The 19061-nt window shown below is 39.9% G+C and overlaps 1 protein-coding gene across 2 annotated transcripts in view; it reads left to right on the top strand.

Annotated features, from left to right (window-relative positions):
• The window catches only part of ARHGAP5 (Rho GTPase activating protein 5), an 82304-nt gene extending 63804 nt beyond the window's left edge, over positions 1-18500 (top strand). For both annotated transcript variants that reach the window (XM_054972370.1, XM_054972371.1), the window contains exons 6-8: positions 6181-6312; positions 7598-7703; positions 13332-18500. In XM_054972370.1, coding sequence (XP_054828345.1) covers positions 6181-6312; positions 7598-7703; positions 13332-13662 — 569 coding nt within the window. In that variant the 3' untranslated portion in view covers positions 13663-18500. The remainder of the gene's footprint in view (positions 1-6180; positions 6313-7597; positions 7704-13331) is intronic.
• Positions 18501-19061: the final 561 nt, after the last annotated feature.

Genomic DNA, 19061 nt, shown 5'->3' with positions numbered 1-19061 from the left:
TCATAAGAGTTCATCAATGTTAAAATAAAGATTGCGTCTACTATTCCAGCTTCTGTGTACCTTACTGACTAAATACATTGTTTTTCTACAGTGTTCACTTTTAGATCAACTAAAGATCAAAACAAGTGGACTCCATGCACATTCTTACTGCTATATCTTAGTATGGTCTAATGCTTCTATACAGATCATTTCTATTTCTTTTAACTATTATACCAAAGTTTTCATATCTTGTATTCTACCTCATCAGTGATATTTAAGCATTTTACATCTTATCAGATCCTAACCTTATATTCAGTCTAGAACAATATATCAGTATACTATCTTAATCAGATTTCTAAAACGAAAACATTTAATGCATTTTCGCCTTTGTGAGTAAAATAATTCCTGGGGCATGTTACTAATTATCAACATAAATTTGTTCCCACGGGGGTCTATGACAGTTTTGGGTCAATTTTTTAATTTCTGGTTTGGGGGGGGGGGGAGCCAAATTGCAGGAGGCATTCCCTTTGCCACTGAGTCCCACCCTTCTTCTGCTGGCTGTTTTTATCAAGTTCTACAAGTTTAATATAGGGAAGAGCACGATTCCCCAGGACCTAGACTCGCAGAGAATGCAGGCCACGAGGAGGGCTCACCTCATTCACTCTGGAAGTCCACTCCTGAGAAATCAAAGAGCCGACAGCTGACCTTAACGAAAACCAACTGCTCAACTCTCCATGGGAGAAGGCAAGAGTGATGTGGGCTGACAATGTCGCCCGCATAGGAAAAGACACGCTCGCTCTTCATGCTCTTCGGAGGGCATGAGAGGAGCCGCTGCGCCTCGAGGGAGAAGTCTGGCCAGACCATCTCCTTCTTGGCCCAGTAGCTCAGTGGATCAGTGGACAGCAACTCACAGGACTCCACAAGGTAGTCCCTGACCACTGCCTCTGCCAAATCCTCTTACGCGACTCACGATCCCAGAGGGGCCAAGGGCCCGCCGGAGCATGTCCATCTCCATGGACATTCCAGCGGTGGCTGCGGAGGGAGCCTGCTCAGAAGTGGTGCAAGAGGGACCTGCCCCTCTTGGCCTGCCTACACCTCACCCGTGCACAGAGGGCATCTCTGGCTTGGGTGAGGTTCCCGTTCCACTTGGCGAAAGTGCCCTTAATGCGCGGGTTGCACATGATTGCCAACATGTACAACTCCTTCTCCGTGAGAGGCGTTAGCCTGGCAGCTATGCCCTGCTGCAGCCTTCTCACGAGCGCGCGCACCAATGGAACAGTGTCAGTACGTGGTGCGTCTGGGTCCATGCTGGAGCATGTGCACCAGAGGAATGACCAGACCCAGGGTCGCCGTGTCTGGCAAGACCGCTACACTGAAGTCCTTGAAGGGCTTCAGGACCTCCACTGTCTGGGTAATGGTGAGCCAATTCTCCTGGCTGAACTCACCCACCTGACTCGCAGCGTCACTTTCTGAGAGCCACGCCTGGAGTGCAGCCTGCTGCTCCACCAAGCGCTCCAGCATGGCACAGGTGGAGTTCCAGCGAGCGGCTACATCAGAGATCAGGATGTGCTCCGGCATGCCTGTCCTGGCCTGCTTCTGGCGCAGTTCATGAGTGGATGTCATGCTGCACAAGAAGTGATTCGTGACCCTCCGATGTTTCTGCAGGAGATACTGGAAGTCACAAGTCGCGGGGTCCTGGGGCTCCGGGGAGGAGCCCACCCCAAGCACACCTTTCACCACTAGGTGAAGCTTGTGAGCTGCACAGTAAATGCACTCTTGGCTCACCTGATGTGCTGTTGCCCTCATGTTGCTGCCACCATCTATCACCATGCATCCCACGGTGATGGGGCCCTCGCCTATTCAGTCATCCAGCTGTCGCCTCAAGGCAGCAGTAATGTTCTCTGCCGTGTGCAACATATTGAGAACCTCAGCATGAAGCAAGGCCTTACACTAGCTGGCCCGGCGGTCCCATCCGTCTCTGCCTAACTCTGGGCACCCCACCCCCCACCCTGAAGGTCTTCGGGTTGCCACCAGTGCGCAGTAAACGAGAGGTACAAATGCTGAGTGCTAGAGCAGATCCAGATATCGGACAACTGAGCCTTCACGTGGTCCCTGGCAGCCCTGTGAAACGAGGGCACCATGGTCCTGCTCAACGTTGTACGAGCAGGGATCGTGTGCCAGGGAGCGAGATCCTGGAGCAGCTTCTGGAAGCTGAGTTGATCAACTAGGGCAAATGGCTGGCCATCATAGGCAATCATTTTGACTATTCGGCACGTGATGCACCTGCTCACCCTCTGAATCCCCTCTCTGGGCACACTAGGGCCCTGCATATCAAGCCTCTCTGTAAGAGAGGCTTGGTGTCCCTGTCCTACAGGAACCCATGGGGGGAGAGCACCGGAGTGGTCTGCCTCCTTCTGGCTAGCTGTCAGCCGTGTGGTTCCACTTGAACTCTCCCCCCGAAGAAGCACCACCTGGTGTTGCCTCTTCAGGTGGTTCCTCATGCCAGCCATGGAGAGATGGTTCACATCCCTGCCACAACTGATGCGCTGCCTACAATGCCAGCACTGAGCAAACCAGGGATCCTCTGTTCTCTGGAAGTGAGCCACAGTCTCATCCTCTTCCTCCAGCACTCCCTCCTCCTACACAGCCACGAGAGGCCTGCTGCTGGCCTCAGAGAAAACAAGGGAGGACCGCCCAACAAGGGGTTCCTCCTGCAGTTCCTCCAACATCCTACGGGTCCCTGGGGTGAGTGTGAGGGATGGAAAAGTCACGTGCCCCACGTCCATTCCAGTAGATACCTGATGCTGCCCCTCCTCCAGCAGCTGGAGGAAGGGAAGCCTCAGCAGCAGGCCCCCGCCCAGTGTCAGCTCTTGCCTCAGACACCTGGATTGGGAGTGGCCCTCCAACAGCTGCCTCAAGAAAGAGGGCCTTGCAAACCCTCTTCCTGTTACCAGAAGCCAGGCTGATGAACGGCAGCTGTGCAGGGGAAGGCCTCCTCTGCTCAGATGGGGGGACAGCCGCAGCAGTCCCCCCTCCCCTCCACCCCTCTAAACTTACCTCTGACCTTTCCCCCGGGGCCCCTCTCAGCTTTCCTATCAGCCATTCTTCCCCCTACTTGAACCTACACTTAACTACTGTTGATAAATTTATTTTAAGAAATCTGAAAACTTAGAATTTGGTTTCAGAAACTATCTAACTATTTCTAAAGCTATGCTTCTTGTGGATCTGTTACTACTGGAGATGGTCAATCAAATGTCTTTTTAAACAACCCTATTTATTTTTGGGAACCTAAACGTACCAAACAGCTGAATTCCTCTTCAGGAATTAAGCTGGCCCTAAACCCCAATATAAAAGGAAAGCTTTACCTCTAATGTGCCCTGCCTAGCTCCAAGGGTGCCAGAGATGAGCAGTGAAACCCTAATTAGGGGAGAACTAATGGGCAGCCTATTTATATGAGTAAATATAATTTGAAGAGAACCTAACTCTAACTAATTCTTTTCCTACCGAAGCCTATTTACTGGGGAAAACAAACTACCCTTGATTCCCTATCAATTAAGTTCAGAGGGCAAATATTCAGTGAAGGCCTACAACTAGCGTACCTTCTCAAAACACTATTTAAAAGTAAAACTATTCTGGTTAGTGTGTGTAACTCACTCTAACACTTAAAAACTGTAACTCCCCCCGCAACAATTGCACTCAAGCCCCAACAGTAACTGTAAATTCCCTTCCCCCCCCAGACAAGCAAAAACCCACCCCTTTCCCTACCCAAATAGAAAACCCAGTGAGTCACTGACTCTCTCACCAGTCCTGCAGTCCAGTGATGGTCAGGCAGGCAGGAATCCTCCAGGTGAAGTCCTCTCCTCTTCAGTGGCTGGCTGCAGCCAAACTGGAGACAGAGAGCCTCTACCAACTCCAGTGGCAGTGGGAGTCTCTCTAGTCTCTCTAGGCCAGGAACAGAAAGGAAGCTGGTTAGTTACTATTTTTAACCTTTAATCCCAATACTATTATTAACCTTTAACCCCTTCCCAAACAACTGGAAAAATTCAAGCCCCTAACCCTTTAAACCTTTAAGCCCCCCCGCAACAGCAACTTGAAAATAAAAGCCCCAACTAACCTATATAAAGCCTTAAAACAAAACCAGCTAAATTTAAAAGAAGTTCAAACAGAGAAATAAAGCACCAAAAGTGTTTCTGTTTCAAAGGCAGAATAATGTAGCTATGTTTGCTAAAGATTCCCATTATCCCATATTGGCTCGAGTGCTGCAAATTGCAAATATTGGCTTGAGTGCTGGGTTTTGGCTGGCATCCTGCTAGTATTCCTCTTTCAGTAAATTAGCCATTTATGCTTGCAAAAACATTTAAGGGAAAGTAGAGTCAGAAAGAAGAACATCAGAAAATTGTAGAGAGGCTTTACTATCACATGCCACCAACATCTCCTTATTTGCTCCAATTACAAAAGATAAATCAGAAATACTGATATATCTGAAGTCTCCCCCCTCCAAGCAAAAGCCTCAGCCAGCAGCCACTCAAAGCAAAAAAAAGAGGCCCCCCACACTCCCCCCACACACGAATCCACCCCCACAAAAAAGCAAAGGGTAATTAAAATTAAAAAGCTTCAGATTAAAGTCAAGCAGGAAGCTTGACTTTCTGCAGCCATTTGCTGGCTGTTTGCAAATGCAAACAGCCAGCAAATGGCTGCCGCCACCTTTCCGAATCTTTCCAAAGCGACTCGAATAACTTCGGAAAGCTTTGCTTCGGTATTTTCGAAGCAGGGCCAACATGCCCCATCTCCGAATCTTTCCAAATTAGGCCCGAATCTTTCAGAAATACCAAATCTTTCTGAATCGGGCCCAACTCAGGTTTTTTTCCCTAATCAGATTCCTGAAGCGCACATGCCTACTGCTGACCCAATGCCACGGCAATGGAGAGACTCCCTCGTCTCCCTGGCAGCGGCGGGGGGGAGGGAGTAATTTAAACTGGCCACCCCCACTCACTGACCCGATGCTGGGGTGACAGGGAATTCCCCCCTCCCCCCCAATTGGGTTAAGACAAAGCTGCGGGGACGAGGAAGCTTCGATGTGCTCCTAATCTTTTCTGAGCATTTCGAAGCAGGTCAAGAAGCAATTTCTGAAGCGGCTTGGCACTTAGGAAATTGCTTATTTCCGACTCTTTTCCCCCCTTCGTAAATCTTTTTTTGCTGCACACCCCTACTTGGAACCATCCTGAATTCATGTTACCTCTTAAAGCTGATCACAACGTCAAAGACAAAATTATCCTCTTACCTTCATTAAAGGCAGAACTGATAACGACACAGGATTCTGGCTGGCTGCTTGATTTAATTACTAATTATTATGCTTATTTACATTTTCTTAATTTTTTTGTGAAGACTTCTTTTTCCCATGGCTTTAAAATTTACAGAAATTGTAAATGGCTTCTAATGATCCAGATACAGTGGTTCATATTTATCCATTTATGCATGCGTAAAGATAGTATGCATTTATCTTTTGAGAGTGGCCTGGTATTACAAAAATATATTATGACATCACATTTTAAAAATTATGTTGTAATAGCAGTTATACATTTCATTTACTAAAGGTGCATTTTATATTGAGTGGAAGGGAGTGACTTCTGAGCCACAAAGGAAATGGGTACTTTAATCCATTATGGAACTGTTTGCATCATTACATTACTGATAACTATTTGCTCTTAAGTATTAAGGGGGAAAATTTATCAGAAACTAACCACTGTTGCCAGTCCCCATATTTTTCTTGCCAAGCTGTATTGTTTGCTTGCATATGATAACATTAGAAGTTACTTAGTGTTCATACTCCATTAATAATGAAATTGTGAAACTTATGAAGGAAATCATCCCTTCTCCTCCAACTATGTATTATTTTTGTCCTAAAAAAAATGCCCCATGGTATCACCGTGTGAAAATATCTTAATTTTATGTGACATGATCCTGATTTTTTTAACTGTCAAAAACAATAGAGAAGATTCACTCATTAGTATAGCATCTGAAAATTTTATATAAAATTGATAATTGATCATTGCTTAAGTAGAATACCTTACAGCAGGCAGCTATTATAGCATATTATGATGATGATTTTTAAATTTAATTAGTGTTTTATTTCAGGTGATGCATATTCTTAATTAGCAGTGATACTGTCTTTCTAATTAATTGTTTAATATTATCTTATAGATCATAGTATCAGTTTAGAATCTATGGATGTAACAGTAAATGCTGTGGCAGGAGCCCTTAAAGCTTTCTTTGCAGATCTTCCAGAGCCGTTAATTCCCTATTCTCTACATCCAGAACTAGTAGAAGCATCAAGTAAGTATCTTTTATGGAGTATCTGCTGTATGAACCATTTTTAAAGAACTTATATGGGAAAAGATGTAAATAAATGTAAATTGAAACAGCTGTGGGTTTGGATGCAAAGGTCTTCAATTTCCACAGATTGCTTTCTTCAACTGCAGCCCATACAGTTCCACAGAATCCCCTAACTTGGTAGTATGTGTGCTTTTAGCAGCAAACAGGAGGTAGAAAAGCCCTCTTGATTGAGTGGAGTTCCATTTGTACTGCTTTAGAACCAAATTTATGAGATTTCAACCTGAATCCTTTGAAAAGAATTCTGCTGTAATGTGTTAGATGGCTCTTAGTCAAGCATCTGTTGATCTACATTAAATATAACATTGTTTGTAAAGTAATGAGCCTACTAAATGATTTTTACAAATGAAATGAATATTCTTCAGCATTGTTTCAGTATCAGTAAATCTGTTAAAATATCAGTGATATGTTGGGATTTGAATCTCTTTGAGCTTCGGTTTATTAGCTATTGCATAACTTCTGTTCGTATAAAAATGGTACACTTTAGCATATTATAGAGTCGTAAGATTTCTAGTTTGTAACAAAAAAGCAGAAAACTGTTCTGGTATAGACATATGAAAATTTTTGCCATTGACACAAATTCATGCTTTTTCCTTAGGGAAATAGATTTTAGTCATTCTGTAGCTAACCAGGAATTGCGTATGAATGCAGACTTAGTAGTGATTTACTACTGACCTTAAATTATTGGAATTTTACTAACGTTTAGGTTTTAGTTAACTGAAAACAATCATAATGTTACTAGAAAGACCAGAGCCATTCCAAATGCTCCTCGCCAGGTTTTTTTTTTTTTTTTTGCTTTATCTGACCAATAGGGAATATTGAGTTGGATCGCATCTAAAATTTCTATGCAACTTCCTCCTCCACCAGTGCATGCTAAAATGCTTCCTGAAATTCTGGCCAGAGGTGGGCAGCTCCCCCCCAGACACAACATGGGAGATGAGTTGTAGAGCTGCCATCGAGGACAGAATCAGCACTCCCTCGCCCTTGTGTGTGTGTGTGTGTATCTTTTCAATGGGATCCAGCCCTTTGGTTCATGATTGAGGTGCTCTTTGAAAAGCTGCAGTTTTTTTTCTGAATTCCAAGTTCCGAAAAGTATTTTCACACCCAAATGTAGTAGTAAGTAAAATTGCATTTGGTCTTTCTCCTTCTTCCCTCTGCATATGGTTAGTAAAATTGTTCATCTTTAAAGTCTTTTTCAGTATTTATACAACATTTTTTATTTCTTCAGAAATTCCTGATAGAACAGAACGGCTCTATGAATTAAAAGAAATTGTGAAGAAATTTCATCCAGTGAACTATGATGTCTTCAAATACGTAATAAGTCATCTGAACAGGTATTTATCAAGTATCAGTTCAGTAAGAAATAAAAAAAAATAATACCTGTCAACAATAAATAATATGATTTTATTCTTAAATTGCTGGTTTTTACTTTGTGTGAAAATTACTTCTCTCCATCCCATATATGATGCACATAGCTATGAGTTTGGGACTGATTACATACTGTTGGAAATTATCTATGCGCTCCAGTGTCAATTTATAGGAGCCTAGCATGTATTGAATCTAGGGGTGTGCAACAATAAATAATATACTTTTAATTCTTAAATTGCTGGTTTTTACTTTGTGTGAAAATTACTTCTCTCCATCCCATATATGATGCAAATAGCTATGAGTTTGGGATTGATTACATACTGTTGGAAATTATCTGCGTGTAGTTGTTTATCTGGATGACATGTTGATTTATTCTGCTGATAAAGAATTGCATGTGGAATTGGTCAGAAAGGTACTGACGGCTCTAAAGAAACACAACCTGCCAGTGAAATTGTCTAAATGTGAATTTCATAAAGAGGAGCTGGATTTTTTGGGGTACAGAGTCTCTCACCAAGGGCTGAAAATGGACCCAGCAAAAATCCAAGCCATAGTGGGGTGGGAGGCCCCCAAAACAAGGAGACAATTGCAGTCGTTTCTAGGGTTTGCTAATTTTTACAGATCCTTCATAAAGAACTTTGCTGAAATTGTCCTCCCCTTAACAGACTTGTTAAAAATGAAGGGGAAAAGACTGCAAGGGAAAAAATCTAATGCTAAATTGAGTTGGACAGCAGAGTGCCAAGAAGCTTTTGAAAAGCTAAAAAAACTGTTTATTTCTGGACCAGTTCTACAGCACCCTGATGAGAACCGAAAATTCATAGTCCAAGTAGATACTAGCAACACGACAGTGGGCGGAGTGCTCTTACAGGCCAATGATGAGGGCAAACTGCACCCCTGCGCATACATTTCTAAGAAATTCTCTGAGACTGAACACAATTGGAGTGTGTGAGAGAAAGAATCGTTTGCAGTAAAACTAGCACTTGAAACCTGGCGGCGTTGGCTAGAGGGGGCTAAAGTACCTTTTGAAGTATGGACTGATCATAAAAGAGGCACTACGTACCCCCCGGAGACTGAATGCTAAACAATTAAGGTGGGTGGAATTCTTCTCTAAATTCAACTTCACGTTGAAATACCTCCCTGGGCGGTCGAATTTCCTAGTGTATGCCCTTTCACACATGCCTCAACATGACAGCCAGAGAGGAGATAATTGATACAGTTTTCTCACCAGCTCAGTTGGGAGGAATGGTGACAACACGCAGCCAAGCCGCAAAAATGCAGAGCATCCCGAAACCTGATCTCTCAGAGTGAGGAGAGAGAGTAAAAGCGGAAATTGAAAAGGAGGGAGAAAATGTGCCCAAAGCTGAACTGAAACAGTAGGGGGGTGGCCACTGGTACAAGGGAAGCAAACTTTATATCCCAATCAGCTTGAGAAAAGAAAGAAATCAGTGTCATGATGCAAAAACTGCTGGACATTTTGGATATCTTAAAACTGTACACTTAGTACAAAGACAATTTTGGTGGCTAGCAGTGAGAAAAGATGAGTCTCAATACGTATCCTCCTGTCCAGTATGTATAATGGGAAAATCAAGGAAGGGGAAACCTCCTGAACTGTTACAACCATTGGAAACTCCTCCTAGACCATGGGCTGTGATTTCAATGGACTTTATTACTGATCTTCCCCCCTCAAAAGGGGACACAGTCATTTTAGTAGTGGTGGATCTCTTTTCAAAACAGGCTCATTTTATTCCTTGTACTACAATACCTACAGCCAAGAAACTAGCCAGCCTGTTCCTGAAACATACAGGGAAACGGCACTCATTTCCTAATAAGGTAATATCCAACCAAGGTCCACAATTCATTGCCAACTTCTGGCAGGAGCTTCTTAAACTCGTGGGGATTGAACAAGGAATTAGCTCCGCCTATCATCCCCAAAGCGACGGACAATCAGAACACACAAATCAAGTGCTTGTACAGTTTCTAAGATGCTACATTAACTACCAACCAGATGATTGGTTAGATTTTTGCGATTTTGCCAAATATGCTTATAACAACTCAGTACACTCTGCAACAGGAGCCACACCATTCAAAATCATACATGGATATGAAGGAAACGCTTTGCCTTTCACTACAGCCCCTGAATCTTCACAGGGAGGAGACCTGGAAGAATGGTGGACTAATTTAACTTCCCAATGGGGCATCATTCAAAAGACTGGACAAAGCCAAAGAGGATTACAAAAAATTTGCTGACAAAAAGCGCTCAGAGCAATGGGAACTAAAACCAGGAGATTTTGTATACATCACCACCAAAAACATAAAAGGGGAGCAACTTAGTAAAAAACTAGGATGAAGATATCTGGACCCTTTTCCTGTGAAGAAATTAATCAATAATGTGACTGTAGAAATTGAACTTCCAAAGAACTTAAAACAAATCTACCCAGTGTTCCACTTCAGTCTTTTGAAAAGGGCCCCCTTACCTGATCAGTGGCACCCAGAAAAGGGGCCCCACATCCAATGCTAGTGGATGGACATATTCACTATGAAGTGGAAGAAATCCTAGACTCAAAACTTAAGCACAACAAACTCTTTTACCTAGTCAGGTGGAAGGACTTTGATGAATCGTACAGAGAATGGGTAGAGTAGTCCCATATGAATGCACCCAGATTGATTTCAAACTTTCATATCCTGACAAACCGGGGCCTTAGGGTGAGGGGCCATCTTTAGGGGGGGCAGAATGTCATGTCTGACACCACTTCAGACCTGAGATGCCTTTAATTACTGCTTACACAGTTTGGATTTGGGAATTTTTCTGGATTCTTAGAAGCAAACAAACATTTTTCTTGTTGAACAATTTGGGAGATTGTTTTTTTAATTGTTCCCTTAATAGTAGCCAGAGTAGTTCACCTGGTTGTAGAGTTTCAAATAGTTCTTGAGAGGGGATAGCAAAGAATGTCATCTCAAAGAATGATAAAGAGGAAGGAGAGGAGATGGAAGAGCAGTTATATTAAGCACAAAATAGAAGAGGGATCTTGGAGCAGCAGGAGAATTTTTGGCCATGGGAAATACGTGATTTCAGCAAGTTCTCAATCCAGTACCACTTTCTTCAAAAAATATTACCGTTGTAGTGGTTGTATTTTTGTTTTGGAGACAGCACAGTTCCTCATGGTTTCCTTCAGAAATATAAGTCATTTATGGAGTTGTGTATGTAATATTATCCTGTACTAGGTTTTAACAGTACTGGAGTACTTAATGAGATCAACTCAAAATGACAGAGTAGACTCTATATGCAATTAGCCCTAGTCCTGAAGTAGTGAGAGTCACTTCTATACTCCACACTTCACATTTGTCCCCTTTGACTACCATGCTCTTCCTGACCTACCACTCTTTGCTTTGAGGGCCATTCCAGTATCTTTTCTCATGTTGTTCTGCAGGTGTGTTCATGTATGGTCTCAGGACCTGTACAGCAGCTGTCTTGAAGCTTAAACGTGCTTTAAACACTTTGAGTTGAATCTATAAACTTAAAAGCAAGATGTAAATTCCTAGATGATGTGTAGCCTTACACTGCTGCCCCTTAACACCTTGTCCTGTGCAGCTGAAGAGGGGTCTCAAGCTGGTGTCATTGATGTGGAAAAATTTCCAATGATACATTTTTTTTCTTGGAAAATTTTCTGCCCTGCATGTGCAAATTGATTTACTTGATATTTATAGTCTGCCTTTCTCACTGGGATTCAAGGCAGATTACACAGTATAAATCAATGTTGTCAATAGAATACAATATCCAATAAGCAATGTAATTGGATTAGGATTGTAGAAATCAAAATTTAGTAAAAATCTACAACAAAGTTGAAAAAGCATAATGTGGAATACTAAATGATGCAGAAATTATGTAATAGGATAATATATAAAGCAACTGATAGTACGTACTGTACGTAGTAGAGTAGTCCATAGTCTGTTTCACTTTATTAAAGCATTCTTCCTGAGCCATTCTGTTATGGTAAAGTCCTTTTACATTTGTAAAAATACCCTCTTGAATAATTCAGTTTTTCTTAGTTTGTGAAATGCCAGAAGAGTGGGAGCCTTCCTGACCTTACCAGGCAGGCCATTTCATAATGTGAAGACCATAACAGAGAATGCATGTGTCTGGGCAATTTTTGATCTTGCCCATCTGAAAGTGGCACCTCTAGAAGGCCCTGCTCAGATGAGCAAAGTGGTCATAGGGCTATTATGTCACAAATCATTCATGTTAAATGGGACAAATGTGGGATATGAAGCACAAACTCCAGTGCTTATATATTGACCAGGCTTGTACATGATACATTTGCCACTTTTTGCTAATGTTATTTAAATTTTGCTAATGTTATTTAAATTAGTTAATTAAGTTGGAATCAGAAATTTTCCCCAGGAAACTTATGTAACTGGCTGGTGGTGACCTTCCTGGTCTAGATCAGTGGGGTCTCAGGCTGTAAGACACGGGCCAAGAGCCCTCTGGCTTTTGCCTTTTAAAGCTGTACCTGCATATGGTGAGACAGAGTTCCAGTCAGGATTCTCCTATCCCCACTCTTCATGGTGTAATGTTCAGTGCTGGCTTATGACTTGGGTTCAAATGTCCACTTAGCCATGGTTGACCATGGGCCAGTGGTCTCTTTCATCTTAATCTACTCATAAGGTTGTTTTGAAGAAAAAATGGTGGGTGGATTCATGTGCACTACCTTCATTTTAGTGGAGAAAGGCATGGTTTAAATGTCATAGATAGAACTGGTGTCTTATTAGCTGCTCAGGGACCTGATTCAGATCAAACGTAGGGAGACATTAGAGAGTTTAACATTTTCATCCCTATGCAGTTTTGCAAATGCAACCAGTGATCTGCACTTATTCATAATAGTGTGGTGGGAGGTGGCTTGAATTATTAAAATGATACAGAAGTTAAACCCTCTCTTGCTCTGTCACATGTCCCCCATATAAATTGGGCTCCTGTGCAGCTCTAACTTTCCTTTAAAGGATTAATGGAGATTTGTGATGTCCAGTCCGGCTGTTCAGGAGCAGTGAAGGTGAATAAGCAACCAGGAAAAAGATTGCCAACTTTACTTGAAACTTTGTATGTCAGAATTACTTCCTTCTCCATGGATCCAGCAATCTTAAGGAATCAAATCTCCAAGACAGGTTTTGGGAGATCTCATTTATCAACTTTCAATATGTTAATTTTCTGCAAGGTCTTTCCTTTTTCCTGTCTGTTTAGAAATATTAGTGGATCTGCAGGCCTAAGAATTTGGTTAATATAACTTCCTAGTATATTTAGCGTTTTATAAAGCATAGATACTTAGATATGTTATTGTAGTTTAGCCCTGTTATGTGCTCTGCTGAACTAAACCCTGTCTCTGAATTGTGATGCCCAAGAGCATCCACCAAGAGGATGGATTCCTCTCCTTAATTTCTTACCTTAATATGTGGTTCAGTAGTTGTTACTGTTAGGATGGATGTGTAGCTCAATTTTTTCAAATTTACAAAGTATTGCATTAGTATAAATTGAATATGTTCAAGTGCATTGTGTTTTCATCTTCATAAATGCTGTTTATCTAATTAACATCTTTATTTTATTTTAGGGTTAGCCTGCAGAGTAGAACCAATTTTATGACTGCAGACAACTTATCAATCTGTTTTTGGCCAACTTTAATGAGACCTGATTTTGAAAACAAAGAATTCCTCTCAACCACCAAGATCCTCCAGTCAGTAATAGAAACATTCATTCAACAGTGCCAGTTTTTCTTTTATAATGGAGACATTTTAGAAACTTCTGACACCGTGGCACACCAGCCTGCATCTTCTAACCCAGTCCAAATGGTGGATCCAATCGTACCACTGCAATTACCACCACCTCTACAACCTCAGCTAATACAACCACAGTTGCAAGCAGATCCTCTTGGTATTATTTAAATATAACAACTTACAGTAAATAGAAGATGATTGCAGTCAGCCTGGAATTGGATAGAAAGGAAAGATGCATGTTCTGAAGATATAAAAACTGCTTTCATATTTATGGAAGTATTTGGATCCAAACCAGGAAATACTTCTTGTAGACATACTGTACACCTTGTTCATAAACACACCGATCAGAATTATGTGATTAGCATGATGGAAGAGGTTTAATTTTTTAAACAAAAATAATTAAAATGCAAAGCTGCTGTTGCATGAACGTTTATTGCAATCACTATCATTCCTGTGACAATTTTGTCACAATATATTGTGAATAAAATTTTTCTATAGAAATGTAATGATTAAATAAATCATTTATGGAACATTCAATGCTTACAGCCTGCTTTAGGGCTGTTTTTGTTGTTTAATGTTCTTTTTTTCTGACAGTTCCATTCCCCTTTAGCCAGTTGCTGTGAACAGCTAAAGCACAGCTGTATTTTATTTTTAAACCCCAAACTACTTACACTACAGTCTGCCTCTTTTCGGAGAGAATATAAACTGCACTGCTAAAAATACTATTCCATACCTTCCATTTCTTTTAAAGAAATCTGTGGACATTTGTGTTTGAGGGGTTAGTAATTTTTTTTCCTTACAGCACAATACCAAGGACATGCTTATTGTAAAAGTGAGTTTAACCCTTGTGCAAAAATGTTGCTGTTGCTTACTTTCCCCTTATTTTATGTTATTGAAACACTTTATAATACTGTTAATTCTGTAAACAGTTGCATGTTTGAAAGATCATTGATGATCTTGTAAACTTAATGTAATATATTTTAGATATTTTAGTTTTTCCCTCTGAGGAGTTCATCTAGTATATAGAAAAAAGTTTGACATTTTCATATAAGGTTATAACTTTTCATACATAAATGCAAATTTTGTTTTAGTGTAAACTCTCTAAACCAAACAATCTAGGACTTAAATTTAACATATACACTATATCTATTTTTCTGCAGCCCTTTAAAGGTATAAAAAATTGCTAATATATAGCAATAAATACTTTGGGTACTGAAGCATCTTAATGTGTATATAAAATGACACATATTCATGTTTTTTAATGTGACCTGTTGTACTAAAAATTCAGAATGGCTGTTTGCACCATGTTAAAATTCTTTTTTCTTTTACATTGGTACAGGTTTTGCTGTAAAAGATTGCTGCTTAGTTTCCAGAAACATCCTTAGTTAACCTTTGGTGTTGATAAATGTGATAGAAGGCTAGAAATCATGGATCAGATCTGAGTAGAGCTTAATACTATTTTAATTTCCCTTTACCCTCTTTTCCCTTTTACATTCTGAAAAGAAGTAACCTGATTTATTCAGTTGCCGGGAAATTATGAGAATTTTTTTAAAAAATGTTTACAGTTTCCATTGTAATCACCATCCATAGTTTGTGATCTACTATAGCAAGTAGAACAGTTTTAATATAAAGTTTCTTAAAAGTTTGATTTGCAAAGATTTTAAAGAATTTTAAGGTTCTTAAGAGCTTTGCTCCATTTGTCTAAAATAAAAATTGCCTTTTTCAATTGTATGTCCTAGGTATTGTACTTCTAATTATGACTCTGATTATCATTTAGTTAAAATACCATAACCCAGGCTGCTGTTGAAGTATTTGTATATTATAAATTATCTTGATATTTGTGTTATATTCTTGCAAGTAATTATCTTTTCTAAAAAAAACAAAAAACCTATTCCAGTTCAAAGCACACAGGATATAAACACAATAATAAAATTTGTCCTGTAAATGTAGTAGCATAACTTGTTTTACATTACATCTGTTGTCTAGTTTTTATTTATAGCCATCAGTTTAACATAGGCATGTTAAGAAAAATAATCTTCAAGAGTTTTATAAACTATTTCTAGGTTGCTAAAGAATTTATTTTTCTACTGTAGATGGTATAGACAAAAGCATCAAACTGTACAGAAAAAGCTTATTTCTATTGCAAGTAGGCTTAAATTTTTCAATCATATCCATCTGAAAAATTTGTCTAACACAATATAAAAGTTGAAATTGTTTCTCATTTAGAATGCCGTCTTTTTGTAAACTAGTGTAATTTAGTTAACTATGTTGATACACTGTGTTATTACCCTAACAGATTGATTTCCAGAACTTGTTTTCAAGTTGTTACAGGCAACTATCTAACAGCATTCTTCTCTTGAAAAGATTTTCTCATAACTGTTAAAATTCTGCTCTTACAGTTGGCCTAGGGCATGATCCACCAAGGTGGTAGTCACCTTGTACACCCTTATGTATCACAGCATAAGTATGCCTCTGATTATGTATGTCCTGTAATAACAGTACAACCTTTGCACTCCCTGCTGCTACATAAAGCTAAGTGTAATGTGTTCCCAGTGGATCATGTCCGTAGATCACAGGTTTAATACTTAAGCATTAATCTGTATGCCTACTTGTCATTTCCATAATTTGTACTTCAGAATTAAAGTGCTGTGAATGCTGTCCATGAGATTCTCAGCAGCATACATTTTTTTGCATATTAGTCTTGTTTCAGCAACTTCTTACAGACATACCCCTTCACCTTTTAAACTGGGTGGGGATATGGGGCTGCTAAACTGAAAAATGAGAAAATCAGATATGATTGTGGAGGGGGAGGGTATTGTCCTCATAAGATTTGAGAATCCTATGGATGTCATTGGTTTTATAGAAAGCCAGCCTACCTACATATTTGGTGGTTCGACTTGTTCCTTTAGGCTAATGGGGTATTCAGCTATAAACTTTTTCTGAAGTTTCAAGCCAGGGAAAGTTGCTGATACTGTGAATCCAATCAGTTTTACAGTCATGTTAACAGTGTTCAGCAGTTGTCACTTTGTCTTTTGGCATCCCCTTTGTCACATTTTATGTATTTCTAAACTATACATACAGCTTTAGGTTGCAGTTCTGAGCACAGATGTGCTTACATAAGATCCATTATGATTACAGAGATGGGTTGTAGCCTTAAGCTGCAATCCTGAGCACAATTACTAGGGAGCAAGTAAGCTGAAGTCTCTGGGACTTCCTAATAATTGTTCTTAGGGTCATTCTGTATGTGTTTAACAAGTATTTAAGCATTTTATCAGTGTATTTAGTCACACATAAAACCATTTAAGTGACATTTTATATTAAATGTTTTGCAGATTATTTTTACATTACACTCAAACTTTTAACATAGTGTAAATAATTATACAACTTTAATGAAGAGCAACAATTTTTCACAGTGTATGTGTATTCTGCATTACTTGAATAATGGTTGCTAGAAATTACCATTGACTTGGGTTTTTTTTAGGTACTGGAGTTTAGTTTCTGTTATCTCTTTGAAATTGTAAAGATGTAAGCTAATGGGAGAGGTTTAAAAAATTTAGGCCTTGCCTGCATTGTGATTTCATCCTTTTTTTTTACAGTAACTGTGATGCTATATCAGATGAATATATATATATATATATATACTTTTAAAGTTTTGTTTATAATTCATGTAATCTTGTCATACCACTCACAGAAAGTGAATTCAGTATCAGTGAAGCTTATCTGTATGCAGAATGCTATGAATAAAACATTAAGATGCCTACCTTGTATAATGTTTAGTTGAGTATTAAAGTTTTTAAAGGCAAACTTACCCCATATATTTCAATTAACCACTGTGATGAAATTTCAGATTGAAAACTTGTATGCTTATAAATGGTTCAATGTTGAAAACCATGTGGGGAACTTTTTGGAGAGGGGTATGAAAATTTTGAGAGAAGGAAATACCTGTACACTGTAATTGTATGTGCATTGATATTTAGGAGGCAACTTGAGGGTGAAGGCTTTTAGCACTATGAAGTCCTGTATAATCTGGATGGTGATGTACATGGTAACTGTTAAGATTACTGTCTTGGACTTGCATTGAAGCTGTTACCAAATAGGTAAAAATATCTTTTATGTTCTGCCTAAAACAGATGTGTCCACCAGAAAAGGTTTCCTGCATTGATCATGTATGTATGATATGCACAGTAATAGGTATTTTTGTGTGAATATTAAGAGTCTTTTCTGCACAGGACCTTTTCATCGGTTCTGATGCCCATACTACATCAATTTCTCTACAGACTTTAAAATACCCCAATTCAGTCTCCAAACTGCTTCCCAGACTTTTTTGCATTCTGCATGGAGAAAAGTTGCAACTGCCATGGAATCAATTTTTCCCTGGCTTTTTGGCAGCTTTTCTCCCTGCATACATACCCTAATACCCCCCCTCCCCGGGACAAAATCAAACAAGGGCTTTTTTGAAGTGCAGAATGCTTTCTTCGGTGTGAAACCTGACCCTGTCTGTGTCTTTCGCTCTCCCCTTAATGCCCTTGCATCCTGATAGGTTGAACAGCAACCAATCCAGTTGTTCCCTGAATTTAAAAAAATTATATTGCAACATTGGTGTCATTAAAAAAGATAAAAAACCTCTCAGCCGATTGACTGAGGAAACTGACGGGTCCTTAGCTAATTGACTGAGAAAACTGATGAGGCCTCAGCTGTTCAATTGACGAGTCTTCAGAGCCTGCAGCAGAATCAAGACATTTTTCTAGTGCAGAAATAAAAAACAGACATTACTTCGGTTCAACTCCCTCAAAGTGTAGATTTAAAGACTTGAAGCAGTATGGGGCCAGAACCGATGAATAAAGTGGATCCAATCTGCATGGGTAGAATATGCAGAAAGCCTGATGTAAACTTCACCGTGCAAAAGAGGTCTAAGTTGTGTTTGTTAAAGTGCATAATTTGATTTTTTTAGAATGAACATTTTTATGTACAATATTACCGCCATACTAATTATTTGTGGAAAATAGAAAAACTATTTTTTCTAGCTATACTTTGAAGTTTATTTCCATTTAATTCCTATTTCCACTTCTACTGTTTCTTCCTTTCTTATTTTCTGATAACTCAAGTATCCTAGACAACTGTCCTGGGATATTTTTGGGCTTGAAGAATCAGCTCTGTTTCCTAACTACATGTGCTAGAATTTTATCTTTGAATTCTGTGGGTTTCGAACTGCAGAGATCTTGGGAGAAAGCTTAAGTTCATTCAGGAGAGCATACAGGTTTTCCCCAGCTTGCCTTCTGCTCAAGTTGATCTGCTGTGTCTGCTTTTCCCACTTGTGACTTCAGCCATGTTGCTTTTTCTAACATTCTACTACACACTACTTTACACTACTTTACATTCTACTACACACTGCTGACTGGCAAATGATCCCATCCCAAACTACTTTACATTCTACTACACACTACTGACTGGCAAATGATCCCAATCTCCAAAGGATTAGAGATGGGGCAGTCTTGACTTCCTGGGAGTACCTTCTCTTGATCACATGCAGAGTTACAGAGATGAGATGCCAGAATTGGGGCGGGGGG

This window comes from Eublepharis macularius, chromosome 2 (genome assembly GCF_028583425.1).
Source record: "Eublepharis macularius isolate TG4126 chromosome 2, MPM_Emac_v1.0, whole genome shotgun sequence".
In the NCBI taxonomy this organism is placed as follows: domain Eukaryota; kingdom Metazoa; phylum Chordata; class Lepidosauria; order Squamata; family Eublepharidae; genus Eublepharis; species Eublepharis macularius.
Note: the sequence above shows the minus strand (reverse complement) of the source record. Positions and strands in the feature narration are given on the sequence as shown.